This window comes from Acanthochromis polyacanthus, chromosome 6 (assembly GCF_021347895.1).
Source record: "Acanthochromis polyacanthus isolate Apoly-LR-REF ecotype Palm Island chromosome 6, KAUST_Apoly_ChrSc, whole genome shotgun sequence".
Lineage (NCBI taxonomy): Eukaryota > Metazoa > Chordata > Actinopteri > Pomacentridae > Acanthochromis > Acanthochromis polyacanthus.
This window is the reverse complement of record NC_067118.1, coordinates 42,985,477-43,013,239: the sequence shown is the minus strand read 5'-3', so window position 1 is coordinate 43,013,239 and position 27,763 is coordinate 42,985,477. Positions and strand designations below refer to the sequence as shown.

General features: G+C 38.6%; 1 protein-coding gene across 1 annotated transcript in view; it reads right to left on the bottom strand.

Moving 5' to 3' along the window:
• Positions 1-27,763, bottom strand: part of cacna1db (calcium channel, voltage-dependent, L type, alpha 1D subunit, b) — a 138,320-nt gene that overhangs the window by 65,051 nt on the left and 45,506 nt on the right. Inside the window, 7 exon segments of the mRNA XM_051948987.1 lie at positions 172-246; positions 2,747-2,916; positions 3,651-3,754; positions 7,159-7,355; positions 14,224-14,376; positions 18,916-19,058; positions 19,589-19,728. Coding sequence (XP_051804947.1) covers positions 172-246; positions 2,747-2,916; positions 3,651-3,754; positions 7,159-7,355; positions 14,224-14,376; positions 18,916-19,058; positions 19,589-19,728 — 982 coding nt within the window.

Below are 27,763 nucleotides of genomic sequence, written 5' to 3'. Positions count from 1 at the left end.
TATGCAATAACACACAAACAGATGATTTTAGCTGAGATGGAGATGATCAGAGACAGATGAATGAAACAGAGGGTGATGGAAACACCAAAGCACACGGACAGAAAAGCAGAAGCAAAGCACGGAGATGAAGACGTCCTGATGGACAGGAAAACGTTCCAGACACACATTTACCCTGAGTCTCTGTGGACTGAGTGAACCAGCCAAACTTTCCTTTCTTCTTCTCAGTGAGGTCAGCCAGCGTGACCCCTGGTGTTACCAACATGCAGTTCACACAGCCAGACAGCAGAGGAAGCAGTGAGTCAGAAACACAGCAGAACAAGAGAGACAGCTACCAGGAAACACCACGCACATTCTGTCCAGAACACACCGACTGCAGAACACATTCATTGTTCTACCAGAAGAGCAGCTACAGGTGACACAGAAATGGTGTTTGTGATCGTCTGTGCATTTACATCCACTTTAAAAAAAACATGCACAATCAACAGAAAGTCACTCAGATGAGTTATTCTGACATTAGAATAACTCACAGCACCATTTATCAACATTTTACATAAAGAACTTTAGAACTAACGTCTGAAAGAGTTATTTAACATGTGTCAGTGTGACTGATGTGTTTTATAGATATATATTTAGCCATAAATGCTGAGAGACTGTAATATTATCACACTGCATCAGACTGTAATAAATGACATGTCTGGTAAATATATCGTGGTTAAAATCCCATAAAAACAAAACATACAAAATTAGACAGAAGTGTCAGAAATACAGCATCTGTTTTTATTCATTTTACTTCTTTAAATTCTGGACAGAGTAAATATATTTACACTACCGTTCAAGGGTTTGGAGTCACTTAGAAATGACCTTATTGTTGAAAGAAGAGCAGAAGATAACATTAAATGAATCATTGTTAATGTGGTAAATGACTATTGTAGCTGTAAACGGCTGATTTTTAATGGAATATCTCCATAGGGGTACAGAGGAACATTTCCAGCAACCATCACTCCTGTGTTCTAATGCTACATTGTGTTAGCTAATGGTGCTGAAAGGCTCATTGATGGTTAGAAAACCCTTGTGCAGTTATGTTAGCACATGGATAAAAGTGGGAGTTTTTGTCTGGATGACCCCAAACTGTTGAACGATTGTGTGCGATGCAACAGAAAGCTGTTAAAGTTAAAGCAAAACTGAAGTAAGAAAAGAGCATAAACGGCAGACAAGAGAACAGCAGAGGAAAATCTAAAGACAGTTTTAACGAGGCACAAAAGCACTGCAGGAGTAAAGGAGATCAGGTTAGTGTGTCGTCGTCTACGTCAGCGTTTTAAAGCAGGAAAACACAGGAGAACACAAACACCTGAGCACACTGAGGGACCATAAGGCACTGCAGACGGACCAAGAGAGAAATGCAGTTCATGTTGTTGACTTATCGCACAACGAGGAGCCTGTTCTGGGATTCAGCTATGGAGGGAAAATCTGTGGCAGTGTTTGAACTGAACAGCAGAAAGCTACACATTCTGGATTTGTGAAGAAATTCAAGCAGATTTGGGTGAAACCTGCAAACTCCACACACACCATGCTGTCCTTCTGCTGTAGGAGCTTCTGTCTTTGAATCACTGTCTCTTCTGTTTTTCAGAATAAGTCCATCAAACACAGCCCTGAACCTGTTCTACCAGGAGGACAGCTGTATAGGACAACACACACAACAAACAGCACGTTTCTTTGTGTTTCTACCAGATGTGGAGGGTCGACGTCATTAACCCGCGTGCCGTCCTGCGGGTCAAACTGACCCGTTTAAAAGTTTGAAAATGCAGAGAAAAAAAATTTCACAGTGAAACTTCCGAAAATGTTTAAGAACATTCATAAAGAAAATATTAGAAGTTTACTGATGTATATGGAATCCAATCACTTTGGATATTTTTAGGATTTTTTTGGAAGATTTTTACTCATTTTTTAAAAAATATTTACTATAATTTTCTTGCCAAATTTGGGGAATTTTTAAAAAAAATTTTTTACTGGAAACTTAAGGAATTATTGGAATTTTCTTCCTGAAGGTTTTACAAATTTTCAGAAATTTGGGGATTTTTTTTGCTGACTTTTTGGATTTTTTTCAGAAAAGTTTTGCAAAAATAAATATTCAAAGACTGGGTTTGTTAACGATTCCTGGAATAATTTGTTCGTTACAGTGCATAGAGGACATTTTTAGTTGTGCTGCTTCCACTGAGCTGCTAAACACTGAAAGGCATAAATTAATTCAGAAAACAGACTAGAATCACTGCTAATATGAACAGATTACATGCTTCACTTAATTTGCCTATAGATGAAAAAGACATTTTGAGATGAACAGTTATTCAGAACAGCCTGTTTTACTGGACTGAACAAGTAATCTAGAAAAAATACAGCTGGAAGCAATAAATACTGTCCCTTTGTCCTGAATGTGTCATTTATCTGCATTTCATTTCCATCTGTGACCTGTCAGTTTAACAAACAGAAACAAACTCTCTTAAAATGCATCAGTGGATATAAAACCAGGAGGAAAAGTCGTGTTGTTCCAGATCGGCGTCCTTTTAGCCACAGAGAGACAAATAACGTTTCAAAAGTTAGTTACATGGTTTTTCTTCCTCTCCTTCCTCTTTCTGCTAAACCGGGACAAAGAGATTTGCAAAATCACCTAAAATCCGTGTTAGTGGAGGCTGGAAACCTGATTCTCCTCTTCAGATGAGAACTTAAAGACTGAATGAAGTAAATAACTCACGGTTCCGTTTGCCCTCCTCGTCTCCCTCCTCCTCGTTCTCGGGGTCGATGTCTTCGGCCTGAGTGATCCAGTCCAGGTAGCCCTTCAGGTCTTCTTCCAGCTGCTGCTTCTCACGCAGCTTCTGGAAATCACCGCGAGCTTTGGCCTTCTCTCGCTCTTTGGAAAACTCTCTGGAGAGGAAGGAGGACAGCGTCAAACCTCCACACGATACAGGAGAGAACCACAGAGCCACGGGACGTTTGTCTGATTCACCAGAACTACAGACGGAGTTCATCTGACATTTTCATTCAGGAGCACCAGCGCATAACTTAACCCTATTGTCGTCCTGCGGGTCAAAACTGTGCCATTATAAAATAAAATTAAAATATTTTCACAGTGACACTTCTGATGCCCATATTTTCAACATTTCTGGGAAATCTTTAACATGTTTTGGTGGAAAAAAGAAATTTTACTGTTTTAATTTGTCAATGTTCTAAAAGAAAATAGTAGAAGTTTTACTGATATGGAATCACTTTAGATATTTTTAGGATTTTTTTTGGAAGTTTTTTTACTAATTTTTTGAAAATATTTACAAGAACTTTCTTGCCAAATCTGGGGGAATTTTTTCACAAATAAAACTGTTAAGGAATTATTGACATTTTCTTCCTGAAGGTTTTGCAAATTTTCAGAAATTTGGGGAATTTTTTGCTGAATCTTTTTCAGACAAGGAAACGATGTTTTTTGGCGTCCGTAAATGAGGACAACAGGAGGGTGAATAAATCCATTAATGCGTGTCTCTAATGACACTAAGATCTGCTTATCTTTACTGACATGAACTCCTCCATACATTCGTACATCATAAACAGCTCGTCTTCCATGTTCCTCCTTCAGGACTCAGAACAGGACGACATAAAATAAAACTCACCCGCTCAACACACCCAGAACCAGATTTAGAACAAAGAAGGATCCAAAGATGACCAGACTGACGAAGTAAACCCACGGCAGCTCGAAGCCCATCGCATCGTTCATCTGCACAGAAAAGACGATTAGCAAAGTTAGATTTACAGCTGATTATCTAAAACAACAACAAATTCATGAGTCTGAAAGTTGAGAAAAGGAGGAAGAAAAGTCGTTGAAGATCCTCTAAATTTATGAGTTTTTTTTTAGATCATTTCAGCTGGAGAAGTTTCAGCCGTTCAACCGATCCTCGCCTTTGATTTTAATTTATTTAAAGAATATATTTTTAATGCTTTTAAGTGCTGGAAGTGTTTTCAGTGGAATATATGGACATAATTATTATTATATCCAACGCTCAAAGTAAATAACTGGATTTGATTGATTTTATTTATTACTATTTTTAGAGCAAATTTTATTTATTGACTTCTCTATTTATTCACTTATTTACACATTTTAGTCTGTTAAATCTATTGAATTTCTAATCAAATAATTAGAAATAGTAGAAAAGTTCATTTTTTTCTAATTCACTTCAAGAACTTCCTTATATTCTAAACTTTCTTATAATCTTAAGAATTTCAAGCCTTTTTATTTGTTTTAATTCTGATAATTTTGGCCTTCAGCTCATGAAAATCAGAAATCCGGTGTCTGAAAATGACAAAATTGCTTTTTAAATCTGAGGTAATCGTTTACTGACCTCTCCATCCTCATCTGGTGCAAAGAAGAAGACATATTTTCCTATAATTTACTATTTCACTGTCCATCGATTGACCTGGATTTTGTTTACAGATTATATTTTATTTCATCTGGTATTTCCCCACTGCATGCATCAGCTGATATAGAAATATTTCCTCAGTTCCTAAATCACCGTGTTTTAGAGATTCTTTATTCAGAGCTTGATGCTGGAGGTTCAGATCTTCAGCTCTGAGGTGGAACTATACGTGGAGTACCACTAGAGGGCGCTGTGTGAGAGATAACGGGGTCAGTGCTGGGTGACAGGAAGTGTTTGCATTCGGAAGAATTAGTGTCTGAGGTAAATCAGAACGCTGGAGAGTGTCTTTCAGTGGATCTGATCAGGACAAAGACACAAGGAGCTGGAACTTATAACCACACAACAGGCTTTGATGCACAATTTCCTTCTAATTTAACACTTTGACCCATGCATGAGCTCACAGTTCTACTAGAATACTCATATTTCCCCTAAAATCTCCCCATCTCCAGCTACCGCAACATATCAGTCCCCCACACTGCATGAAGACAGAAAAAAAAAAGATGACATGCAGAAAAATGTCTGAACTGGAGATAAAAAAGAAGCTGCTGAGGTCAGATTGAGCTTTACCATATGCTAATTCAGAATAAGAAAACTTTAAAAAATATATATACAAACATAAGTAGAGAAATATATTCTCAAAGTAAAAACATAAGTAGGAAAAATACATCCTTAAAAGTAGGGAAAAATCTCCTAAAATTATAAACATAAGTAGAAAAATATGTCTTAAAATCAAAACATTAGAAAAATAGGTCCTAAAAGTAGGAAAAAATATATCCTAGAAGTATGAATATAAATAGAAAAATAGGTCCTAGAAGTAGAAAAAATATATCCTAGAAGTATGAATATAAATAGAAAAATAGGTCCTAGAAGTAGGAAAAATATATCCTAGAAGTATGAATATAAATAGAAAAATAGGTCCTAGAAGTAGAAAAAAATATATCCTAGAAGTATGAATATAAATAGAAAAATAGGTCCTAGAAGTAGAAAAAATATATCCTAGAAGTATGAATATAAATAGAAAAATAGGTCCAAGAAGTAGGAAAAAATATATCCTAGAAGTATGAATATAAATAGAAAAATAGGTCCTAGAAGTAGAAAAAAATATATCCTAGAAGTATGAATATAAATAGAAAAATAGGTCCTAGAAGTAGAAAAAAATATATCCTAGAAGTATGAATATAAATAGAAAAAATAGGTCCTAAAAGTAGGAAAAAATATATCCTAGAAGTATGAATATAAATAGAAAAATAGGTCCTAGAAGTAGAAAAAAATATATCCTAGAAGTAGAAATATAAGTAGAAAAAAAATAGGTACTAGAAGAATAAACGCAAGTTGAAAAAAAGTCCTAAAAATATAAACATAAATAGAAAAACCATAAGCTTTAAATATCAAATGTTCATTGTTCTAAGAAAATAAAACATGTCAGTAAATGTGCTCCTCCAGGTTAATAAACCTTTATCTATATTGAACTCAATACCACTAAAGAAAGTTCAGGCTTAAACTCCACGTCTGTTTCTGTCCACCCATTTATTAAAGAAGGCCTCATTCAGAGAATAAAAAGTGTTTTAAAAGTAGAATAAATTAAATTCCGTCTCTTTAGCAGCTCTTAATGAGCCCAGACCCTCAGATTCATGGACGATTAGTTTTCCTCTCCGTCCGCCCACGTCCTCTTATTGACGGAGTAATAATCAGCCTCCTCCTTTCTCCTCTCAGACTTTTCTCTGCCTTTTTACTGCATGGATGTGTTGCCATGGCGACTCCATGATAAAGTGGACTGAAGGTGTAATTTGGATGTGTAGAAGAGACAGGATTCATTTGAGATTTTATATAATGAGTTCATAAATTAGTCCTCATTACTGAAACAATCCATCTGTGTGTCATTTTACCAGTGATGTCTGATAGAATTATCACCAATGAATTAATTAAACTAATTATAGTGATTTGTAATGTGAACATAATAAGACGTAGAAAACGGTGCCGCAGCGTCTCAACTCAACCTACAATGTGTGAAGCACTTCACTCTAATTAAAGTAATTAATGTAAGGTATTACGGCTGGTTTCTAGACTTCAGGAAGTTGGAATTCTGCCACTGGAAGGAAAAACAGATTTATTTTTTAACAAATAAAGTTGTAGAACTTCAGTCAGGGCTAATCTGTGGCTTTGTTTTCACTTACAGTCGTGGAATTTGTCGTGTTATCGCATTTTTGTCTCAGTTTCCTTCGATTCACATATTTTAATAACTTCACCAAGGAAAGAGGCGGAGTTATAAAAAGTCTGTCAGCAACATCACTCTAAAACAGACGAATGGATTTGGATGAAATTTTCAGGGAAGCTCAGAAATGACACAAGGACCAAGTGATCAGATTCTGGCAGTGATGCAGCTTTTAGTCTGGATCCATGGATTAGTTACAGATTTCTGTATCATTGCCAGATAGCAGCACGGCGTCACTGTAACCATGACAACCAGTGAACACTACATCAGCTGATTGTGATCCTACTACAAATCCACCTCTGAGGACTTATCAGGACTTATCCACCAGAAATGATCCAAGGAACAGCTGATTAAACTGTGGGGGTGTTTCTGAGCTACTTTTCTTTTTCTGGAAGGAATTCAGCATTTCACAAAATCAGAGATGGCACAAATTGTCTATTTTGAGCCACAGAGCTGAATAAAAGCTGAACATGGATTGCTTCTGTGGTTCATTACCCAGTAGAGGACCTCGGTCCAGCCCTCCATGGTGATGCACTGGAACACGGTGAGCATGGCGAACAAAAAGTTGTCGAAGTTTGTGATGCCGTTGTTGGGTCCCTGCCAGCCCTCTCTGCAGACGGTACCGTTGACCAGACAGTGTCGGCCGTGACCCGAAACCGCACACGGCGTCGGCTCTTCTTCTGCAAGAACACCTGGAGGTACGGACACAGACAGCCGAATGTGATGATCGTTAAAAAAAGGCTGAAAACACGCTGAAAATGGAAAAAAATGACTGAAATGTCGGTTTGAAATTTGAATACTTTCTAATGATAAGTGCAACAAGAGAGACAAGATTCAGCAGCAGAAAGAATGAAATCAGAGTGAAAAACATCTTAAATACAGCAAAGACTGGGAATATAAAAACCTTACAACCTTCTTAGCATCGTAGCAATGGTTGCAGTCTTTCATACAGTTTTTTGTATCTACACAAAAGGATTTAAATGGAAATCTCAGATGGACATCACATTTTTTTAATACTTTATTTATGTTTTTTAACTTTACAAAACATGCCACAACAGAGCAACAGACAAACATAAAAAAGAGGGAGAAAACAAAAATAAAATAAAGGGGGAAAAAAGGAAGGCTGCCAGACAGTCGTAGATTTACAAAAGTAGACTTACAGAAAAAACAAAGTGGCAGTAATTAAAGCAAAGGTTGAGTTTTTGTTAGTTTAAGTCCTAAATAGGTGAAACACTCCTTCACCACTTTGAAAGGCAATTTTGTCAGGAGGTCATCGGTGAGTTGATTAGTTAAGGGCGTGAACTCACTCTCTCTCCAGTTTATGGTAGAGTCAGAGATGCTCCCGAAGGACTTTATTCTAGTGGCACAGGAATTGAGACCACCAGGTCAGCCAAACAGACCAGGAGATCGTCCACATACAGAGTCACACGGGTCTCTGTGCTGCCCGACCTATAGGTTTGTCACGAGAACCGATACTTCGGTACCAAGTCGGTACTAAGATTCAGAAAATGTGACGGTACTGACTTTTCTAGACTACCCAAAGTAGCGTAGGTACCGAGGTATCTGGCCGCTTCTTTAGCGTTGTTTTTTTTTTGGCTGTAAATGAGTGATTATCTGGCAACCCTCACACAGTGCTGATCTCATGACTGACTACGCTGCAAACAGATCAACGACATGCAGCATGGCAGAGGCACACGCACCTGGCTCGACACCAGCAGCTGCCCCTCAATTAGTTGAAAAAAAACGCCAGAAGTCGCGTCTGGAAGTATTTTGGATTCGAGGCTGACGAGGACGGATTGGTTATTGATCCTGAAAAACCCGTCTGCAAAAAATGCCGTCACCGCAGCACGGCGAAGGGGAGCAACACGTCCGACTTGGCGAACCATTTAAAAGACAAGCATCCAGACTTGTACACAGAATTCAAGGTGAGTGCATTTGAATTCACGTGTTCTCATTGTTGCTCATATCTAATTACGTTACAATGATTAGATGAGCCCAGCCCATAGTAAATGAGCTGCAAAGTAACAAGCGTGTCCAGCCTTGTTTGTCCCGCGTAATAGTTTTGTGACATTTAGGGCTGAAAAGACTGGATGACAAAATATCCTCGGGGCAAATTGTGTGCCTCGAAGCCTCATTTAATATATAAATATATCTAAAACATATATCTGGACTACTATACAGCTCACGGTGTTTGACACGGACGGTCATTTCTGTGGCACAACGCGCCTGCTACCTCTGCTGCTGCATGGCTTGTAAAATCATGAAGGAAGAGAAAAGAGAAGGACAGAAAGGACAGAGTCCACAGAAGAAATGGCAGAGAGTGTGTGTTGAACTACAGGGGATTTTTTTATTTTTACCGTGGTATCGAGTGATATCGAGTATCGTAGAATTTAAGTGGTATTGGTATCGACTACTAAATTTCTGGTATCGTGACAAGCCTACTGACCTAATACCTTCAATGCATGGATGTCCTCTAATATCGATAGCCAGGGGCTCCAGCGCGAGGGGACAGTGGGTCCCCCTGGTGGACGCCCCGTTGCAGAGTGAATGGACCAGATCTGTCCCCGTTCGATAGAATGGAAGATTTCAGGTTGCTGTATAATATTGACCCACTCTACGAAAGTGTTTACGAATCCAAATTTGTTAAGAGTCGCAAATAGAAAAGGCCACTCCATCAAATCAAACGCCTTGTGAGCGTCTAAGGACAACATAGCCGCTCTGTTGTTTTTGCCCTAATCTGCATACACACGTGGACAAAATTGTTGGTACCCCTCAGTTAAAGAAGGAAAAACCCACAATTCTCACTGAAATCACTTGAAACTCACAAAAGTAACAATAAATAAAAATTTATTGAAAATTAAATAATCAAAATCAGCCATCACTTTTGAATTGTTGATTAACATAATTATTTAAAAAAACAAACTAATGAAATAGGGCTGGACAAAAATGATGGTACCCATAACTTAATATTTTGTTGCACAACCTTTTGAGGCAATCACTGCAATTAAACGATTTCTGTATTTGTCAATGAGCGTTCTGCAGCTGTCAACAGGTATTTTGGCCCACTCCTCATGAGCAAACAGCTCCAGTTGTCTCAGGTTTGATGGGTGTCTTCTCCAAATGGCATGTTTCAGCTCCTTCCACATATGTTCAATGGGATTCAGATCTGGGCTCATAGAAGGCCACTTTAGAATAGTCCAACGCTTCTCTCAGCCATTCTTGGGTGTTTTTGGCTGTGTGTTTTGGATCGTTGTCCTGTTGGAAGACCCATGACCTGCGACTGAGACCAAGCTTTCTGACACTAGGCAGCACATTTCTCTCCAGAATGCCTTGATAGTCTTCAGATTTCATCGTACCTTGCACACTTTCAAGACACCCTGTGCCAGATGCAGCAAAGCAGCCCCAAAACATTACTGAGCCTCCTCCATGTTTCACCGTAGGGACAGTGTTCTTTTCTTCGTATGCTTGGTTTTTGAGTCTATGAACATAGAGTTGATGTGCCTTACCAAAAAGCTCCAGTTTGGTCTCATCTGTCCAAAGGACATTCTCCCAGAAGCTTTGTGGCTTGTCAACATGCATTTTTGCAAATTCCAGTCTGGCTTTTTTATGAGTTTTTTTCAGCAGTGGTGTCCTCCTTGGTCGTCTCCCATGAAGTCCACTTTGGCTCAAACAACGACGAATGGTGCGATCTGACACTGATGTACCTTGGCCTTGGAGTTCACCTTTAATTTCTTTGGAGGTTGCTCTGGGCTCTTTGGATACAATTCCAACGATCCGTCTCTTCAATTTGTCATCAATTTTCCTCTTGCGGCCACGTCCAGGGAGGTTGGCTACTGTCCCGTGGGTCTTGAACTTCTGAATAATATGAGCCACTGTTGTCACAGGAACTTCAAGCTGTTTAGAGATGGTCTTATAGCCTTTACCTTTAAGATGTTTGTCTATCATTTTTTTCGGATGTCCTGGGACAATTCTCTCCTTCGCTTTCTGTTGTCCATGTTCAGTGTGGTACACACCTTTTCACCAAACAGCAGGGTGACTACTTGTCTCCCTTTAAATAGGCAGACTGACTGATTATGAGTTTGGAAACACCTGTGAAGTCAATTAAATGACACACCTGAGTTAATCATGTCACTCTGGTCAAATAGTTTTCAATCTTTTATAGAGGTACCATCATTTTTGTCCAGGCCTGTTTCATTAGTTTGTTTTTTTAAATAGTTATGTTAATCAACAATTCAAAAGTAATGGCTGTTTTTGATTACTTAATTTTCAATAAATTTTTATTTATTGTTACTTTTGTGAGTTTCAAGTGACTTCAGTGAGAATTGTGGGTTTTTCCTTCTTTAACTGAGGGGTACCAACAATTTTGTCCACGTGTGTACATCATATTAAGGATTTTTGGGTCATTGCAGAAGGAGTACCTGCCAGGAATAAATCCTGTTTGGTCAGGATGAACAACGGTACATTTTCACCAAGCCGTTTTGCTAGAGCTTTTGTAATTATTTTCAGATCATAACTTAGGAGGGCAATAGGTCAGTAGCTACCCGGGTGTGTTTCATCCTTGTCCTTTAAGTAAAACACAAATATTTGCAGGTAGCAATTAAAAGCACCCCCTATCAGTATGTGGCTGGAATCCAAAATTTTGTTTCTTTAAGAACATTCACATAAAAAAAATGTTCAAAGATTTCCCAAAAAAGTTGAAAATGTGGACATAAGAAGATTCACTGTGAAATTTTTTTCACCACATTTTCAAACTTTAAAACGTGTCAGTTTGACCCAAGAGGGTTAAAAGAATTCCTAATGGAATTCTCCTCCTAGAGCTGGGTAAAAAAAAAAAAAAAAGTGAAAAAAAAATCAAAGTAGTGAGTGGAAAAAAGTCCAAAACTAATCACTGTACAAGAGTAATAAAAGATAAAATACTAAAATATTAACCCCAAAACTTGGTTAGAGGTGTATTTAAAAAAAAAGAATTTACAACTTCGATGTTCTTTTGGAACCAAATCTAATCTTAGAATCATCAAAGGAATCTCAGTAGATTTATTTTGCCACAAATGACCATTGTAACTAATTAGATTTTGTAGAAAAGAAGCAGAAAACTCTCCTCCTCGCTGCTTCAGTGACTCAGCTGTGACTAACAGTCATGTGACTTCTCAGCTGAACCGGGCTGAACTGCAGGCAGTGTTTACACAAAGCAGATGGAGGAAAATATGGAAATGTAGTAATAATATCTACAGCATGAGGAGTCACCACCTCTCTGCATCTAGTCATGGGTGGGCTGCTTCCACTTTCCAGTTAAAAAATGAGAGAAAAATTCAAATTAAGGGTTAAATATCACATCAAAACCCCAAAAATCCATCTTAGTTCATAATAATTCAATTTCTTGTTGACATTTTGCTTCTCTTTTGCCTTTTTTTTTAATCCTGTCACAGCATTTTACTTTGATTCTGAGATAATCCGTGTTTCCGTATACAGATTATGGTTGTTAACCCTTTAAGCTTCAGTCAATTCCAGCCGTTTTCAGTACAAAAAAATCGCTAATATTCTATTTTTAAATTTAAAAAAATGACGAAAAATACAGGGAATATTGGACGGGCATCGCGAGGTGCATTTCCTTGAAAATGACCGATTCAGGGATTTTATACGACTTCAGGACATGTTTTGGATAAAATAGTTTACTGGCTCGTGTCATCTGGATGTAAAAGGTTGGATTATGGCCGTTTTTTGTGGAATCTTTTTTTCTGTGTGTAATAATGAACCCGGAAATGTGAGTCGCGCTGTGTGCGTTGAAGCCGTGTATAGAGAACGGATGGATGAATATTCGTTTTTGTCTGACAAATGTGTTTTTCTCACCCGCTGTGGTAATCACATCTGAAAGTGGTTTATACCGGCGGATTCATGAGAATCTAAGCTTTCCATCGGCGTATAGTGTTTGTATAATCGCGTTTGCAGCCGTCGGACATTCTTGAAATTCCTATGCAAATTAGTAGGTGTACTGCCGGCGGTACACCTACGACGCACTGAAGCGTAAAGGGTTAATCTGCATCGCCGAGCACATGGAGGTCACAATATAAGCGTTGCAGGAAATTATAGCACACATTTAATAAAGCCAGTACGTGAACGGCAGATTGCCCACAACATGCTGACGTTTCCCCCTTTAACCTCCTGTTAGGTTCATTTCTCAGGAACGGTAATGAAGTTCCTGGACACGTTTAGTGATCCAAAAACTCCCAGTAAACACTGTTTATTTCTAGTCATTATTAAACCATATAGAAACCTTCAAAGCTCAACTTAAACAGCTAATCAACCAGTCTGGTGACCACTGACCTTTAACTTCTTTATTTATTCTTTGTCATGTGCTTTTATTGTGAAAATGTCCTTTTATTGTGACTTATTGTCCTTATTTATATATGTATGTATGTATGTATACATACAAACTTTTTTCTATATGTCCCCTTTTAAAATTCTATTCATTTATAAATTTTTAATTCACAGAATATGTCGTGCACACACACACACACACACACACACACACACACACACACACACACACACACACACACACACACACACACACACACACATGTTTGTACTTCTATCTTAGTGAGGACATCCATAGGCGTAATGCATTTCCTATAGCCTTACCCTAACCTTAACCATCACAACTGATTGCCTAAACTTAATCCTTACCCTAACCCGAACCAAACCTCAATTCATACCTGTTCTCTAAAAACAAGTCTTCACCCTCAAACATGGCTGTTTCAAAGTGAGGACCGGCCAAAATGTCCTCACTTTGTAAAAATGTCCTCACTTTGATAGTTAAATGCAGAAAATGGTTCTCACCATGTAGCAAGTACAAGAACACACACACACACACACACACACACACACACACACACACACACACACACACACACACACACACACACACACACACACACACACACACACACACACACACACACACACACACACACACACACACACACACACACACACACACACACACAAGCATCCTTGGAAGCTCCTCCTACTACAAAAGGAAAAGGTGAGGCCTTCCTCTGGGATTACAATCAGCTTCCATGTCTCTGTTGTGAGTCTATGATGCTCCTCCTGACATCAGGAAGCAAACAGATCAAAGCCAGAAAGAGGAAGAGATGAGAAAAGGTTTGTCAGAGAGTGAAGCCTTCCATCCTGACAGTCAGACATTTTACTCGTATTTTATGACGTTCCATCGACTCGTCATCCTCACTTTTTGAATAATTCCTCTAAGTTGGAAGCGACGCCAGAGTAAAGGTCAAACAGCGTTTACATAATAGTCAGAAATTAGTCATTTAATCAGCAGATTTAATCCTCCATCTGTTGTTCAGCAGCTCGTTACCGTTCCCATACGAGCTGCATGTGTCCATTCACTCCCAGGGATTAAACCCTGCAGCTCCCCTTAAGCCTGTTTACATCGGAGGCTGGATGTAAGACTCCGGGGTTTAAAGGGTAATAAAAAAACACATCTGCATGGATTTTATGTGCTCTCAGTTCACCAGACATGAAACATTAACAGAAATGTACCTGTCTGTATTAAATAACACGTGGCGTGCATTTTGCCGATGAAGAGCTCCAGACCGATGATGGCGTAGATGATGATGACGAAGAGGACCAGCAGGGCGATGTGCAGCAGAGGGACCATGGCTTTAATGATGGAGTTTAAAACCACCTGTAAACCTGCAAATAAACACAGAGAGGAGAGTCAGAGACGGAACAAACGGAAACCCTGGAGGAAAAAGCAGCAACAGGATCTTAATTAAAGGTCAAACTGGAATTAATCTACAGAAAAATAGCCTGTTTTTCATAATCGATCATGGATTTTAGCAGAAAAGGTGTCAAATATTTGCCAAGTTTACTCGTGAAAAAATAAATAGCATTTTCTGCAAATGACAGTGAAGAATAACGGCCAAAAAGTCACTCAAACACATAAATTTATGGGCTGTGGAAGATGAAAATGAGCATCTTTTACTATTTTCTAACATTTTTTAAACAAAATGATACAAGAGTACGATGAAACGTTTTCCTACTGACGACATACCGTACATGACGTACGTCAGAGCAAGGAAATGCTCCCAAATGGAAGGTTTTACAGTGAAACATCAATAAAGCTTATCTTACATTACATATTATGTTCCATTATACTATACTATATTATATTATATTATTGGGAAAAATACAAGTATTTCAAATTAAAGAAAGAATGCATTTTTTGCTTTAATTAAAACTAACTTTCTCTCAATAATGTATCGCCTGTAACTCCAGAAATTTGGACACATTTTTAAGAACAGCGATGGTTAAATGCATTACTTTAAAAGATTGTAGAAAGAAAATAGAAAACATGATGTAACTTTAGGGAGATGTCACTAAAAATCCAAAGACATGGCCATACCACAACAAAAACAGAAAATTCCTACAACTGAGAAGCTGAAATTATCCTTTTCTAAAAGATTTTTATTTTGGACATTTACTTTAGTGAGTTATTAAAATAAAAATCTTCACTTGGAGGATCAACTGATGGAATAAAGTCACTTCAGCTCTATGATAATTATCAGGCAACCCGGCGGTGAATCATTATTTCAGTTTATTTAAGTCGATGTTTGGGGGAAACCCTCTCACTAACAGCTGCATCAACAGAAAAAGCAAACGTGCGCTCACAGAAAAACTATTTTTGTGCAAACAATCAATCGTCATAACTCTATCCTGTGTATACTTGAAGCCAACAAACCGCCCGACCGCTTCACTAAACGCCTCATTCCACCCGACAGAGACAAATGTTGAAGCAGAGCGGAGCTGAAAATGTCGTTGCAGCTCCGCAGAACTTCGTCTTTCCCAGAGGGCCTTCTCTGCGTTGCTATGGCAACCCAAAGGATGCAGACACATTAGGGCATGTGTTGATGTGAGGTCAAATGTGTGCCGAAAACAGAAACAGTGAAGGAAGCAGCATCTCCTGGATGATAACGGGATTATTAAGGAGCAGACACATGTGTTATTGACAGGGAGGAGATTTCTATTCAGATGTTTGATGGAATTAATAAAGAGTCTAGGTCAAGAGTCTGGGGTCACTTAGAAATGTCCTTATTTTAGAAAGAGAAGCAGTCTTCCCAATGAATATAACATTAAATGAATGATAAATCCAGTCCTATTATGTACTATATTTTTACTATATGTTTTCTATGTCTTTACTATATTTTTCTGTATTTTTACTATTTTTTCTATATTTGTACTATATTTTTTCTAGATTTTTACTATATTGTTTCAAATTGTTTACTGTATTTTTACTATATTTTTAGCTGTATTTTTACTATATTTCTACTGTATTTTTACTACATTTACACAATATTTTTTCCATATTTTTACTGTATTTTACTGTATTTTATTACTCTACTGTTCAAAAGTCTGCTGTCACTTAAAAATGTCCTTATTTTTGAAAGAAAAGCATTTTTTTGTCAATGAAGTTAGCATTAAATGAATGATAAATCCAGTGTAGACATAGTTAATGTGGTAAATGACTATTCTAGCTGGAAAACGGCTGATTTTTAATGGAATATCTCCACAGGGGCTGTGACGACCCTCCACCTGGACACCAGGTGTGTTTGTTCAGGAGCTGAGGGTCTTCAGCTGATTGAGCCACACCTGGGATCAAGCGGCTCAAACTACATAAAGCCTCCCTCATTTGTAGCATGGGGCTCTCTCTGATAGGAGCTGCTTCCTTCTGGAGCTCCAGCAGCCTGGTTTTGGTTTGGTTGCTGGTTTTTAGTGCACCTTGTTGGCTTGGCTGCATTACAATAAACCCTTTTATCGTCACCACCCTGCTGTTGTCTCCCTGCTTTTGTTGCAGCTTCAGAGCCGAGTTGTAACAGAGTAAGAGGAACATTTCCAGTAACCATCACTCCTGTGTTCTAATGCTACATTGTGTTAGCTAATGGTGCTGAAAGGCTCATTGATGATTAGAAAACCCTTGTGCAGTTATGTTAGCACATGGATAAAAGAGGGAGCTTTATGAAAAACATGGAATTGCATGGATGACCCCAGACTGTTGACCAGTCATGTAAATACAGATGTAGATGCTGCAAGAGTCCTGCAGATGTTAGAATCTTTTGTCTTATCTTGAGGCGTTTGCTTGTGGTCAAATAAAATGGTTTTTCTCAGTGGTCTGATCTCCTTCCTGCAATCCTTCAGCCAGTACCAACAACTCCCAATTAAGGCCAATCAGAGGAGCAAGCCAGTAGCTAATGTTGCCTGTAGAAGGCAGCATTTAACCATTTTCAAACTGTCTCATGAACAGAATCCATCCTGCACACACTTATTATTCATTCTCAGCTGTTTTTAATCCTCTACTACTAAACCACTGCAGCTCTAAATCACTAAACCTTCTACAAACGTATTTCTTTCTGTAAATCGTCCCAGTGTTTTCTTTATCATAACCAAGTCTTCAGAATCCATCCTGTGGTGTGACGAGTGAAACAGGAAGAAGAATCACAGCCACTGATGATCTTATGCTACTGATCAGAACACAGTGAGATTAAACTGTCAACAGTTTCTGTGTCTGACTGCATCGAATACACTCATGTAATCACACAGTGACTCATTCAGGGTTCCTCTCTACCCGCCGCCCCCCTGCCATGTATAACTCTCACCCTAATTAGCTGAGGGGAGCACAATCTGATCCAGTCGCTGTAATTACCCAACCAATGAAATGTCAGAGAAACAGCTAAACACGCTGAAGTGCTCCAGAGATTCATTCAAATCAGAGCAAATGTTTGTTGTCAAGGACAAACTGCCAGAATTCGCTCCAGCTGCTCATCAAGTGCTTAAAATACCTTTGTTTGGATGTTTCAGGTTGCCATGGCGACTGTTTTTTTTTTTTTGCACTAGATACCTCAAATGAGTTGGAATAAATGACTGAAAGTTAAAACAAGGAAAACAAAGAAGTGTTTTCCACAAACACTGGGCTGAATCATAACTGGTGACTATGCAGCGCCACGTCACGGGTATCCAATGTAGAAATTACTCATGAAACACTGGGTCTACCTGGAGTTTGGAGCAAATAATATGAAAAGTCCCGTCATGTACGCTTTAACCTGATGGGAAGTGTAATTATGGTAAATCTCACCAAAAAAAATAGCACAAGTCAGAATTAATGACGGCGTAAACTGAAAACTGTTGACTTCTGCATGTGTTTTTAGTTATATAAGACCGTACTGATGTGGACACAGTTTGTTGCACTGACAACTTATTATTGTTTGCATATAAGCAAATATGCATGATGTAATAAGATGGTTTTTTAACACTAGTCTGTCCTCCAGTAATGTTGTTGGCTGCGATAACAGAACATTATCAAGCCTACCTTAGATTAGCATATCTTATTGCATTTTATTGAATTGTATTGTGTTTTAACTTAGCTTAACATAACTTATCATATGTTATCATGTCGTAGTTTAGCTTAGTGTACTGTATATTAGCATATCTTATTGCATCGTATCGCATTTTAGCTTATTGTATCTTAGTGTAGTGTAGCATATCTTATGTTTTATTGTAACGTATTGTGTCTTAGCTTCACTTAGCTTATCGTATTGTATCTTATCATAGCGTGTTTTATCTTATTTTATCACAGCCTACCTTAGATTAGCATATCTTATTGCATTTTATTGAATTGTATTGTTTTATAACTTAGCTTAACATAACTTATCATATGTTATCATGTCGTAGTTTAGCTTAGTGTACTGTATATTAGCATATCTTATTGCATCGTATCGCATTTTAGCTCATCGTATCTTAGCGTAGTGTAGCATATCTTGTCTTGTCGTGTCGTGCTGTTTCTCATCTCATCACATCGTATCATAGCTTAGCTTCATGTACCTTCATGTACCTTATCCTATTGTAGCGTAGCTTAGCATATGATATCACATTATCTTGTATCATATCTTAGCATATCTTAACCTATCATATATTATTGTATCGTACAGTTTAGCTTATCATATCTTATCGTAGATTAGCTTAGCATATTGTATCTTAGCTTATCTGATGTTATTGTATCTTGTTGTATGTTATCTTACTTAGAGACACATAACTCCCAGCCTTCAGAACCCCCATGTTTCACCTGATTAACCATGGAGGGTAAATGAAACCTCTCTATGTCGGTGTGCAGGGCTTTTGTATTTGAAAATCAGGAAATATGACATAACTTGGACTAAAAGCATTTCTGTTGTGACTCACTGGGAACTCCAGAGACAAGGCGAAGGGGTCGTAGGACGCGAAAGGCTCGGAGGGCCTTGACGTCAAAGCCCCCAGGTTTGCCTCCAGACTGGCCGCCAGAGTCAGCGTCTTTGGTTATCATCTCCAGAACCACACTGAACAACCTGCAGAGGAGGGAGAAGGGAAAGCATGGCCGATCAGAGGCAGAAACGCCATGAAAGCAGAGCAGAAAAAGATGAAAGCAAAAGAGTCAGAAAGCAGAGAACAAAGTGGAGCGTCCTCTTCTTATCCGTGTCCGTCAACACAGCAGCACTTTGTCTGGACATGCTTTATGTCTGTGTACATTTACCTCTAGTGTTTTTACACCTCAGCACAGTTTACATTGAGGAGGCCAGGTGGTCTCCTGATAAACCCAACACCCTACACAAAGATGCTGAGTGAGTGTGCACGTTTGTGTATTCAATTGTGCATGTACCCAAACATCGCTGGCGTCTGGACATGATGAGAATTTATAAGCGGATGATCCATGTTTGATCAGAGACCGATGCAAATGATGGACATCCGAACGCCGAGTTAAGACGCTTGTACAGGGAGTGAATGGAGGATGGTGTGTGTGGTTTCAGCTCAGCTGTATGGGAGGAAACTGTGTGTGTGCGTTTGCAGGTCCACGTTATGCGAAACCTGCTGAACTCACCCCACTATGACGATGACAAAGTCCAGCATGTTCCAGCCGTTCCTGACGTAGGAGTTCTGGTGCATGACCAGGCCGTAGGCAATAATCTTCAGAAATGTCTCTATAGTGAAAATGATCAGGAAGGCATATTCTACTGTTTCCTGTACAGAAAGAAAGGAAGCAAAGAAAACAGAAGGGAGGAAGCAAAAGAGAACAAAGAAGAGTGAACTTCAAATCTTCAACATTGTGGCTTTAATAAGGTGCAAGCACAAAAAAGGTTCTCTCTACTGCTAGCCACAGTTGTTCTGTTTCCACGGAGGTGCAGGATTTTATAATGCAGAGAAAAATGAGCAAAATATCATCCAGCTGACAAAAAATACAAAAAACTCACATATTCAGAGAGAAGTGTCTGCATCAACCGGTTGACAAAATTATAATTTCAGTGTCTATAATAATGAATAATGTTGGCGTATTTACTGTAAACACACACTCATATATTTTGACAGTTTGCGGTGCATATTTGTGTTTGTGAGTCCAAGGCCTCCTGATAAAGTGAGTCTGCATGTATATCTGTGCATTATGGTCGCCATAAAGCTGAGTGATGCAGGGATCGGTCTAATCCAGAATAATGAGTGAAGATAAATGTTGAATTTATCAGAAATCTGCCCACAAGAACGGAAATGAATGTGATGAGTGGGTGGAGGAATGTGTGTGTGTGTTTGTGCGTGTCATGTGTGTCCGTTTCCTGAGTAGGAATAGAAATATAGCGCTGATTTAGTCCAGATTTGTGACACCTGAGGTAAAACAAGATTAAACGCAGCCTTTTTATTCATTACAAGAAGAAAAAATGTGATTAATAAGCTGCAATCTGTGATCTACACTGTTGCTTGAAAAAGTGAAAATCAGAGAGAAGATTGCTCGCACACAAAGAAACAAAATCCCCACAAAGAGGTAAATATGCCAAGAGGAGACAGAAAATTTCCACTGAAACATGCAAAATCCTCTCAAAAAGATACAAATTACTTCAAAAAAAATTTCGAACTACCACAAAAACCCACAAAATCAGCACAAATAGGTGTGAAATCACCACGAAAATGGATGAATACCACAGAAGACACAAAATCTCCACTAAAAGAAGCAAAATTATTAAACAAGCACAAAAAGACGGAAAATCACCACCAAAAAAAAAAAAACAAAAACAACCAAATCTGAACAAAGTTCCCCTCAAACCTCCTCAGAACATCTGGTTCTTCATCTCCAGTAACTTTATCAGAGTTCTACCTTCAGATTGGGAATATTTCCAAAGTTCCAGGTCCTCCAAGTCCATAGTGGAGAACGTCTCCAGGAGTTGTTGTCGGTAGGTCTACTCAAGAACATTCTACAGTTGTCGGCAAGTCTATTCTAGAACTTTCTCCAGTTGTTGGTAGGTCTACTCTAGAACTTTCTACAGTTGTCGGTAGGTCTACTCTAGAACTTTCTCCAGTTATCAGTAGGTCTACTCTAGAATTTTCTGCAGTTGTCGGTAGTTCTGCTCTAGAACTTTCTCCAGTTGTTGGTAGGTCTACTCTAGAACTTTCTACAGTTGTCGGTAGGTCTACTCTAGAATTTTCTGCAGTTGTCAGTAGGTCTGCTCTAGAACTTTCTACAGTTGTCGGTAGGTCTACTCTAGAACTTTCTACAGTTGTCGGTAGGTCTGCTCTAGAACTTTCTACAGTTGTCGGTAGGTCTACTCTAGAACTTTCTCCAGTTGTCAGTAGGTCTACTCTAGAATTTTCTACAGTTGTCGGTAGGTCTACTCTAGAACTTTCTACAGTTGTCAGTAGGTCTACTCTAGAATTTTCTACAGTTGTCGGTAGGTCTACTCTAGAACTTTCTACAGTTGTCGGTAGGTCTACTCTAGAATTTTCTACAGTTGTCGGTAGGTCTACTCTAGAACTTTCAGCAGATGTCAGTAGGTCTACTCTAGAATTTTCTACAGTTGTCGGTAGGTCTGCTCTAGAACTTTCAGCAGATGTCAGTAGGTCTACTCTAGAACTTTCTACAGTTGTCGGTAGGTCTACTCGAGAACTTTCTACAGTTGTCGGTAGGTCTACTCGAGAACTTTCTACAGTTGTCGGTAGGTCTACTCTAGAACTTTCAGCAGATGTCAGTAGGTCTACTCTAGAACTTTCTACAGTTGTCGGTAGGTCTACTCGAGAACTTTCTACAGTTGTCGGTAGGTCTACTCGAGAACTTTCTACAGTTGTCGGTAGGTCTACTCTAGAACTTGTGAATTTTTTGAGTGACTGAACAAATTTCATGTCATTTTGAATCATTTGAGCAAAAATTCAGTTACAGCCATATCCTAAACCAAACAGAAGGTCCATCATTTTGTGATAACTGTGAATTTTTCTGTTATCTTTCTCATTTTCAAGGGTTGTTTCCTCATAGGGATTAACTCAAGATAACTCAAATCTGGCTTTAAGGATGTGACGTTATCAGAAGAAGTGAGTTTTCGGGTTCAGACCTGAAAAAAATCCAAACACACACATGCAGTTGAATGTGTTCCATTATGAAGTCCATGCATAGCTTCAGTTAGACCTTGTAATCTGTACGTCTTATCATCACTTTTCCTTCACTGAATCTGGAAAAAAAATTACGTAAAAGACTTTTTGTCTACTGACGTTTTTCTTCACAATAAAACACATTCAGAGCTGCAAACAGTCACTGAAGCTAAAACCAAAAAGATGCCTTTTGAGAGCTCAAGGTTTCCACCCAGCAGCAGCAGCAGCGTTAAAGAAAATAATACTGACGCTTTTATGGAGAGATGCGACTGTGGGTGGAAAAGTCTGACACCTTGAAACACACAATGAGGCGTTCAGGTGACCCTCGGAAACGCAGCGCAGGAATGAAACAGGAAGCTGTGGAGCTGAAGACAAAGAAATGGAACGGAAAAAACAACCTAAAATCTAAAATAAATGGTGCATCCTGACTGATGGATGAAACACCAAAGCATGAAACAAACCAAAACATGTATTCCAAGGCCGGTACATATATATAGTCTGGAGCTACTGTATGTCCTGCTGCATCATCAGCAGGTTTCCATGGTAACTGTGAGTCTGGTGATGGAAACCAGCGCCTGGATTTTGATATTTCCGCACATATCTCTTTAATTGTGCTCACATGTTACTTCACCTCCACCTTCTTTCCCTCTCCCTCTCTCAGAGCTTCCTCTCCCACACACCGACTCCCTCTCCTCCCCCCGACTCACCCAGAGGTTAGTGAGTCGGCAGGTTTTAAGGCCCATTAGGCTGAGCGCTTCCCTGCCGTTGATCTAAAGGACGAACAAAAGCTCGCTGGGACGGCCGGGAGGCTGACGACGTGGACGACACTCAGACTGGACACCCACACAGAGCCGAGCTGTGATACACAAACCGAACGGCAGCAAGCCAAGCAGACAACAACGGCTTCACAGAGGGATTACAGAGCTCCTGGAAGTGGAGATTCAGAGAAAGACACAGTCAGGAAGTGAATGTGAACAGAAGGCATTGTACTCCAGTAGCTCCAACCTACTTCATGTCTCCAGTTCTTCCATCAGGCACACGTTATAAAGTCTATAAAATGTAAAAATCTATAAAGAAAATCCTTTGTTCCCACTGGATCATTTTTCTGCCTTGTGCCATTTGTGTAACTTAGTCTTGTTTTTGTCGTTTGTTCATTTTTTGTCGCTTTGTGTCTCATTTTTGTAATATTTTGTCATGTTTTTGTCGTTTTGTTTTTCCTTTTTGTCTCACTTGTGTTGTCTATTTTTTTGTCATTTTGTTTCTCGCTTTTGTCATTTTTTGTCTCGTTTTTGTTTCGTTTCATGTCATTGTCTCATTTTTTTGTTGTTTATCGTCATGTTTTTGTCATTTTGTGTCTCATTTTTGTCATATTTTGTTGTATTTTGTCTTTTTTTTGTCTGACTTATGTCATTTTGATCATAAAGTAAATCCTCTGTGGTTCAGCTCCAGGTGACTAAATGTTGTGTTCCTTTGTAGACACTCTCTGATCTGGAAGTTGTAATGTGGAAATGATAAACTGAGGATGAATGTTGCTGAAACTGAATCTATTTTTCTTCATAAATGTCAGGTTGTTCATGATGTTTAGCAAAAAGATAAAACCTATAATGTGAATGTTTCAAAACGTGCCATTTTGCACTAAAACAAAGGAACCGTTGTGGTTGTTTAGAGGTTATTCTGCTGTGGTTTTACTGGAGATCAGAGTGGTTTAATGAGGAACCTGGACTCAGATGAGTTTGACTCTCCTGGTTAAAACCTGCAGACTCTCAGCTCTGGTGGTTTTTTATTGCACAGTAGTCCAGATGCTTTTGGTGAGCGGCTCCGTATAAATCCTCGTTTCCTCACAAAGGCTGCGTCTTTGTGCAGCTCTTAACTGCTGTAACCTGAGTGGAGCTTCTACATGATGGCCTGTTAAGGTCAACAAGAGCCTCCATCAGAGCTGCTTCCCGCTGATGAGACATGAACACACACCTGCCTCCTTCCAACCCCACATTCTTCCTCCATCCTCCACATGTTTACACGGTTTGAAATGTCCGCTCTTCTGCTCACTGAACAGCTGACAAAGTGTGTGTTTCATGAAGCTGCTTGCATCGTCACACTGTGTGGGAACACCTGAAGGTAAAGCCACAGCGGCAATTATTCCGTTTCAGTAAAAAAGACTCGGTTAAGAGAGGTAATTAAGAGGAGTAGTGTGCAGACAAGAGAGCACTACAAGACAATAGAGGCAACAGATGAAGCGGTTACGTGATCTCATGTGCAAAGTTAACACACAAGAACACGTATGAACGCCCACACACACACAGAAGCACACACACAGGAGAAAAAATGCATTTGGAGGAAATGAAATAAGCACTTAGCAAATCTGTCACATTCAAAAATCACATCAAAGCAAAAATAGTTTTAGATGCCAAGTATTCTGTTAATTTTCAGTTTAGTTTTTCAACATATTCCCTTCATCATCTGGAGACTCGTAGTAAAAACACACAGAGGGATTCGGTTTGGACTTCACCTGAAGCACATTTACATAAAGCATATTCTGGTCTTTAAAGAAGCATTAAAGTCATTCAAAAATCTGCAGACTGAGTTCAGTTTAACCCGAACACATAAACAGTCCCATTTTCCTAAACGCTGAAGTCGACTGCATGCAGGGATTTGCATCAGCTGAGAGTAAAACGTAAAATAAAATCCCCAAAACATTTAATCACGCAACAAAAAATAAAAAACTGCAAGAGCAGCAGACAGCAGTTTTCAGAGGACAGGTAAATGAAAGCTCAGCATGTTTAAAGCAGCAGCAGAAAGAGATTCAGTCACAGAAGGTAGAAGAACCTTTGTTTGACTTCAGCATTTTACAGTCAGAACTGTCTTTGCAGGTTAATAAAATTCAAAAAAATGTCCAAAATTACTCAAAATGAGCCACAAATTAATTACAAATTGACACAAAAATGACATGAAAATGTCCAAAATGACTCAAAGTTAGTCTACAATCAATCATGAATTGTCCAAAATGATATAGAATTTTCATCAAAATGACTTAAAACAAGTCTAAAATGAAATAAATCAATCACAAATTAACCCATATGACATAAAATTGTCTAAAATTACTTAACATTTGTCTGAAATGACTCAAAATGAGTCTAAAATAAACCACAAATTGTCAGAAATGGCTCAAAATGACTTGAAATTTATCCAAACTTAACTCAAAACATGTATAAATTGAATCACGGTGACTCAAAACTGGTCTTAAATGACATAAATATCTCCTAAATCAGGTGAATATATTTTCCATGCACTTTAAATCCTACTTTTTGTCACATTAACTGTCTTTGCAGGTAAATAAAATTCAAAACTTGTCCAAATTATTCCAAATGAGTCACAAATTAATTACAAATTGACATAAAAATGACATAAAATTGTCCAAAATGACTCAAAGTTAGGCTGAAATGAATCGTGAATTAACCAAAGCAACAAAATTTTATGTAAATGACTCAAAATATGTTTAAAAAGAAATAAATTAATCACAAATGAACCCAAATTATATAAAATTGCCCAAAATGACTTCCTATTGATCTGACGTGACCCAAAATACGTCTAAAATGAATCATAAATTGTCCAAAATTATTCAAAATGAGTCTAAAATAGATCACAAATCATCCAAAATTACATAAAAATTGTCCAGATCGACTTGGAATTTATCTAAATTGAATCACAACTCGTCTCAAATGACACAAACATCTCAAAAATGACCGACAAATAGTCCAACATTTAAAATCCTGCTTCATTCCCCAGACAGCTGAAATCCTGCTATTTGTCCAGATCAGTAACGCAAACACATCTGAGGACGGCGCTTTGCATTTAATCCCATAGATCAGGAGTCTAAACAATAAAACCAGGAGCCATGTGTTGGTGTAACGTCCTCCTCCCTGCAGGACTTAACACCTTAACACACCTCATGATAGCCAGAATACACACGGCATGAGGTTACGTAAGAAACATTAAACCCGTTATTCCTCACATCCCCGAGGTTTCCTGGACAGAAGGAGGAGTGTGAGAGGAACACGAGCTGCCGGCCTGAAGCAGAGGATTAAACTGACCAGAGGAACCCAAACACCCTCGTTTATAGGCGCTGTTTTATTCTTAATCCTCGTTTGTAGACGCTGTTTTATTCTGAAACAGGAGATGTTCTGCTGTCTTTGGTTTTAGTTTTGCTTTTTAGGTGAGCATGTTCTGGAAAAAAAAAAACACAGAAAAAGGATGGAGTCCCCTTGTTCTAGTTTCCCGTGTCCAAGCTTCGGTGAAGTAAAGCACGCCCTCGGTGCGAGTAGTGGAGATAGCGTTGCCGTGGAAACCAGGCTTGTTTCATGAGTGGGCAGCAGAGAGCGAGACTCGAAGTAGACGAGGAAGAGAAGCTGAAGACGAGCAGCTCTGGTGCAGCAGGAAGCTTCAGACCAACCAGAGGCTCCACTGAAGGCTTTAACCCATTTAAACCTGATGCAGCGTCTTTACAATAACAAGCTATGAATCAAACACATTCAAACCCGAAGACAGAATGAGAGGATCACACATAGGAGCGTAATGTTGAATGAACCACTCTGGGTTCTGTTGCTTCCCGTTTGTCTTTTAACGAGGAAACATGGAAGTCTCAGTCTCCCATCTACGGATTCTCTGCAGTTTGTCGTCCATCCAGTGCGACAATCTGCAGACTGAGTTCAGTTTAACCCGAAAACATGAACAGTCCGACAACTGTTCTCCTAAACTCTGAAGTTGATTTGCATCAGCTGAGAGTAAAACGAAAAAGAAAATCCCCAAAACATTTAACCATGCAAAAATAAAAAGCTGTAAGAGCAGCAGACAGCAGTTTTCAGAGGACAGGTAAATGAAAGCTCAGCACGTTTAAAGCAGCAGCAGGAAGAGATTCAATCACCGAAGGTAGAAGAACCTTTGTTTGACTTCAGCATTTTACAGTCAGAACTGTCTTTGCAGGTTAATAAAATTCAAAAAATGTCCAAAATTACACAAAATGAGTCACAAATTAATTACAAATTGACATAAAAATGACATGAAATTGTCCAAAATGACTCAAAGTTAGTCTACAATCAATCGTGAATTGTCCAAAACGACATAATATTTTATCAAAATAACTCGCAATTTGTCTGAAATGACTCAGTGTCTAAATTGAAATAAATGAATCACAAATAAACCCAAATGACATAAAATTGACCAAAATGAATTCAGATTGGTGTGAAATGACCCAAAATGAGTCTAAAATGAATCACAAATTATCCAAAATGACTTCAAATTTGACCAAATATAACTCAAAATATGTCTAAATTGAATCACAGTGACTCAAAGCTGGTCTCAAATGACATAAATATCTCCTAATTGGCAGACGAATAGTCTAAAATGAGGTGAACACATTTTCCATGCATTTGTAAATCCTACTTTTTGTAGCATTAACTGTCTTTGCAGGTGGATAAAATCTAAAAAAAATTGGCCAAAATACATCACAAATCATCCAGAATGACTCAAAATGACTTGAAATTTGTCCAGAGATAACTCAAAATATGTCTAAATTGAATCACGGTGACTCAAACTGGTCTCAAATGACATAAAAAGTGAAAAATAAATTAAAGACAACAGACTTTTCTCAATAAGACTG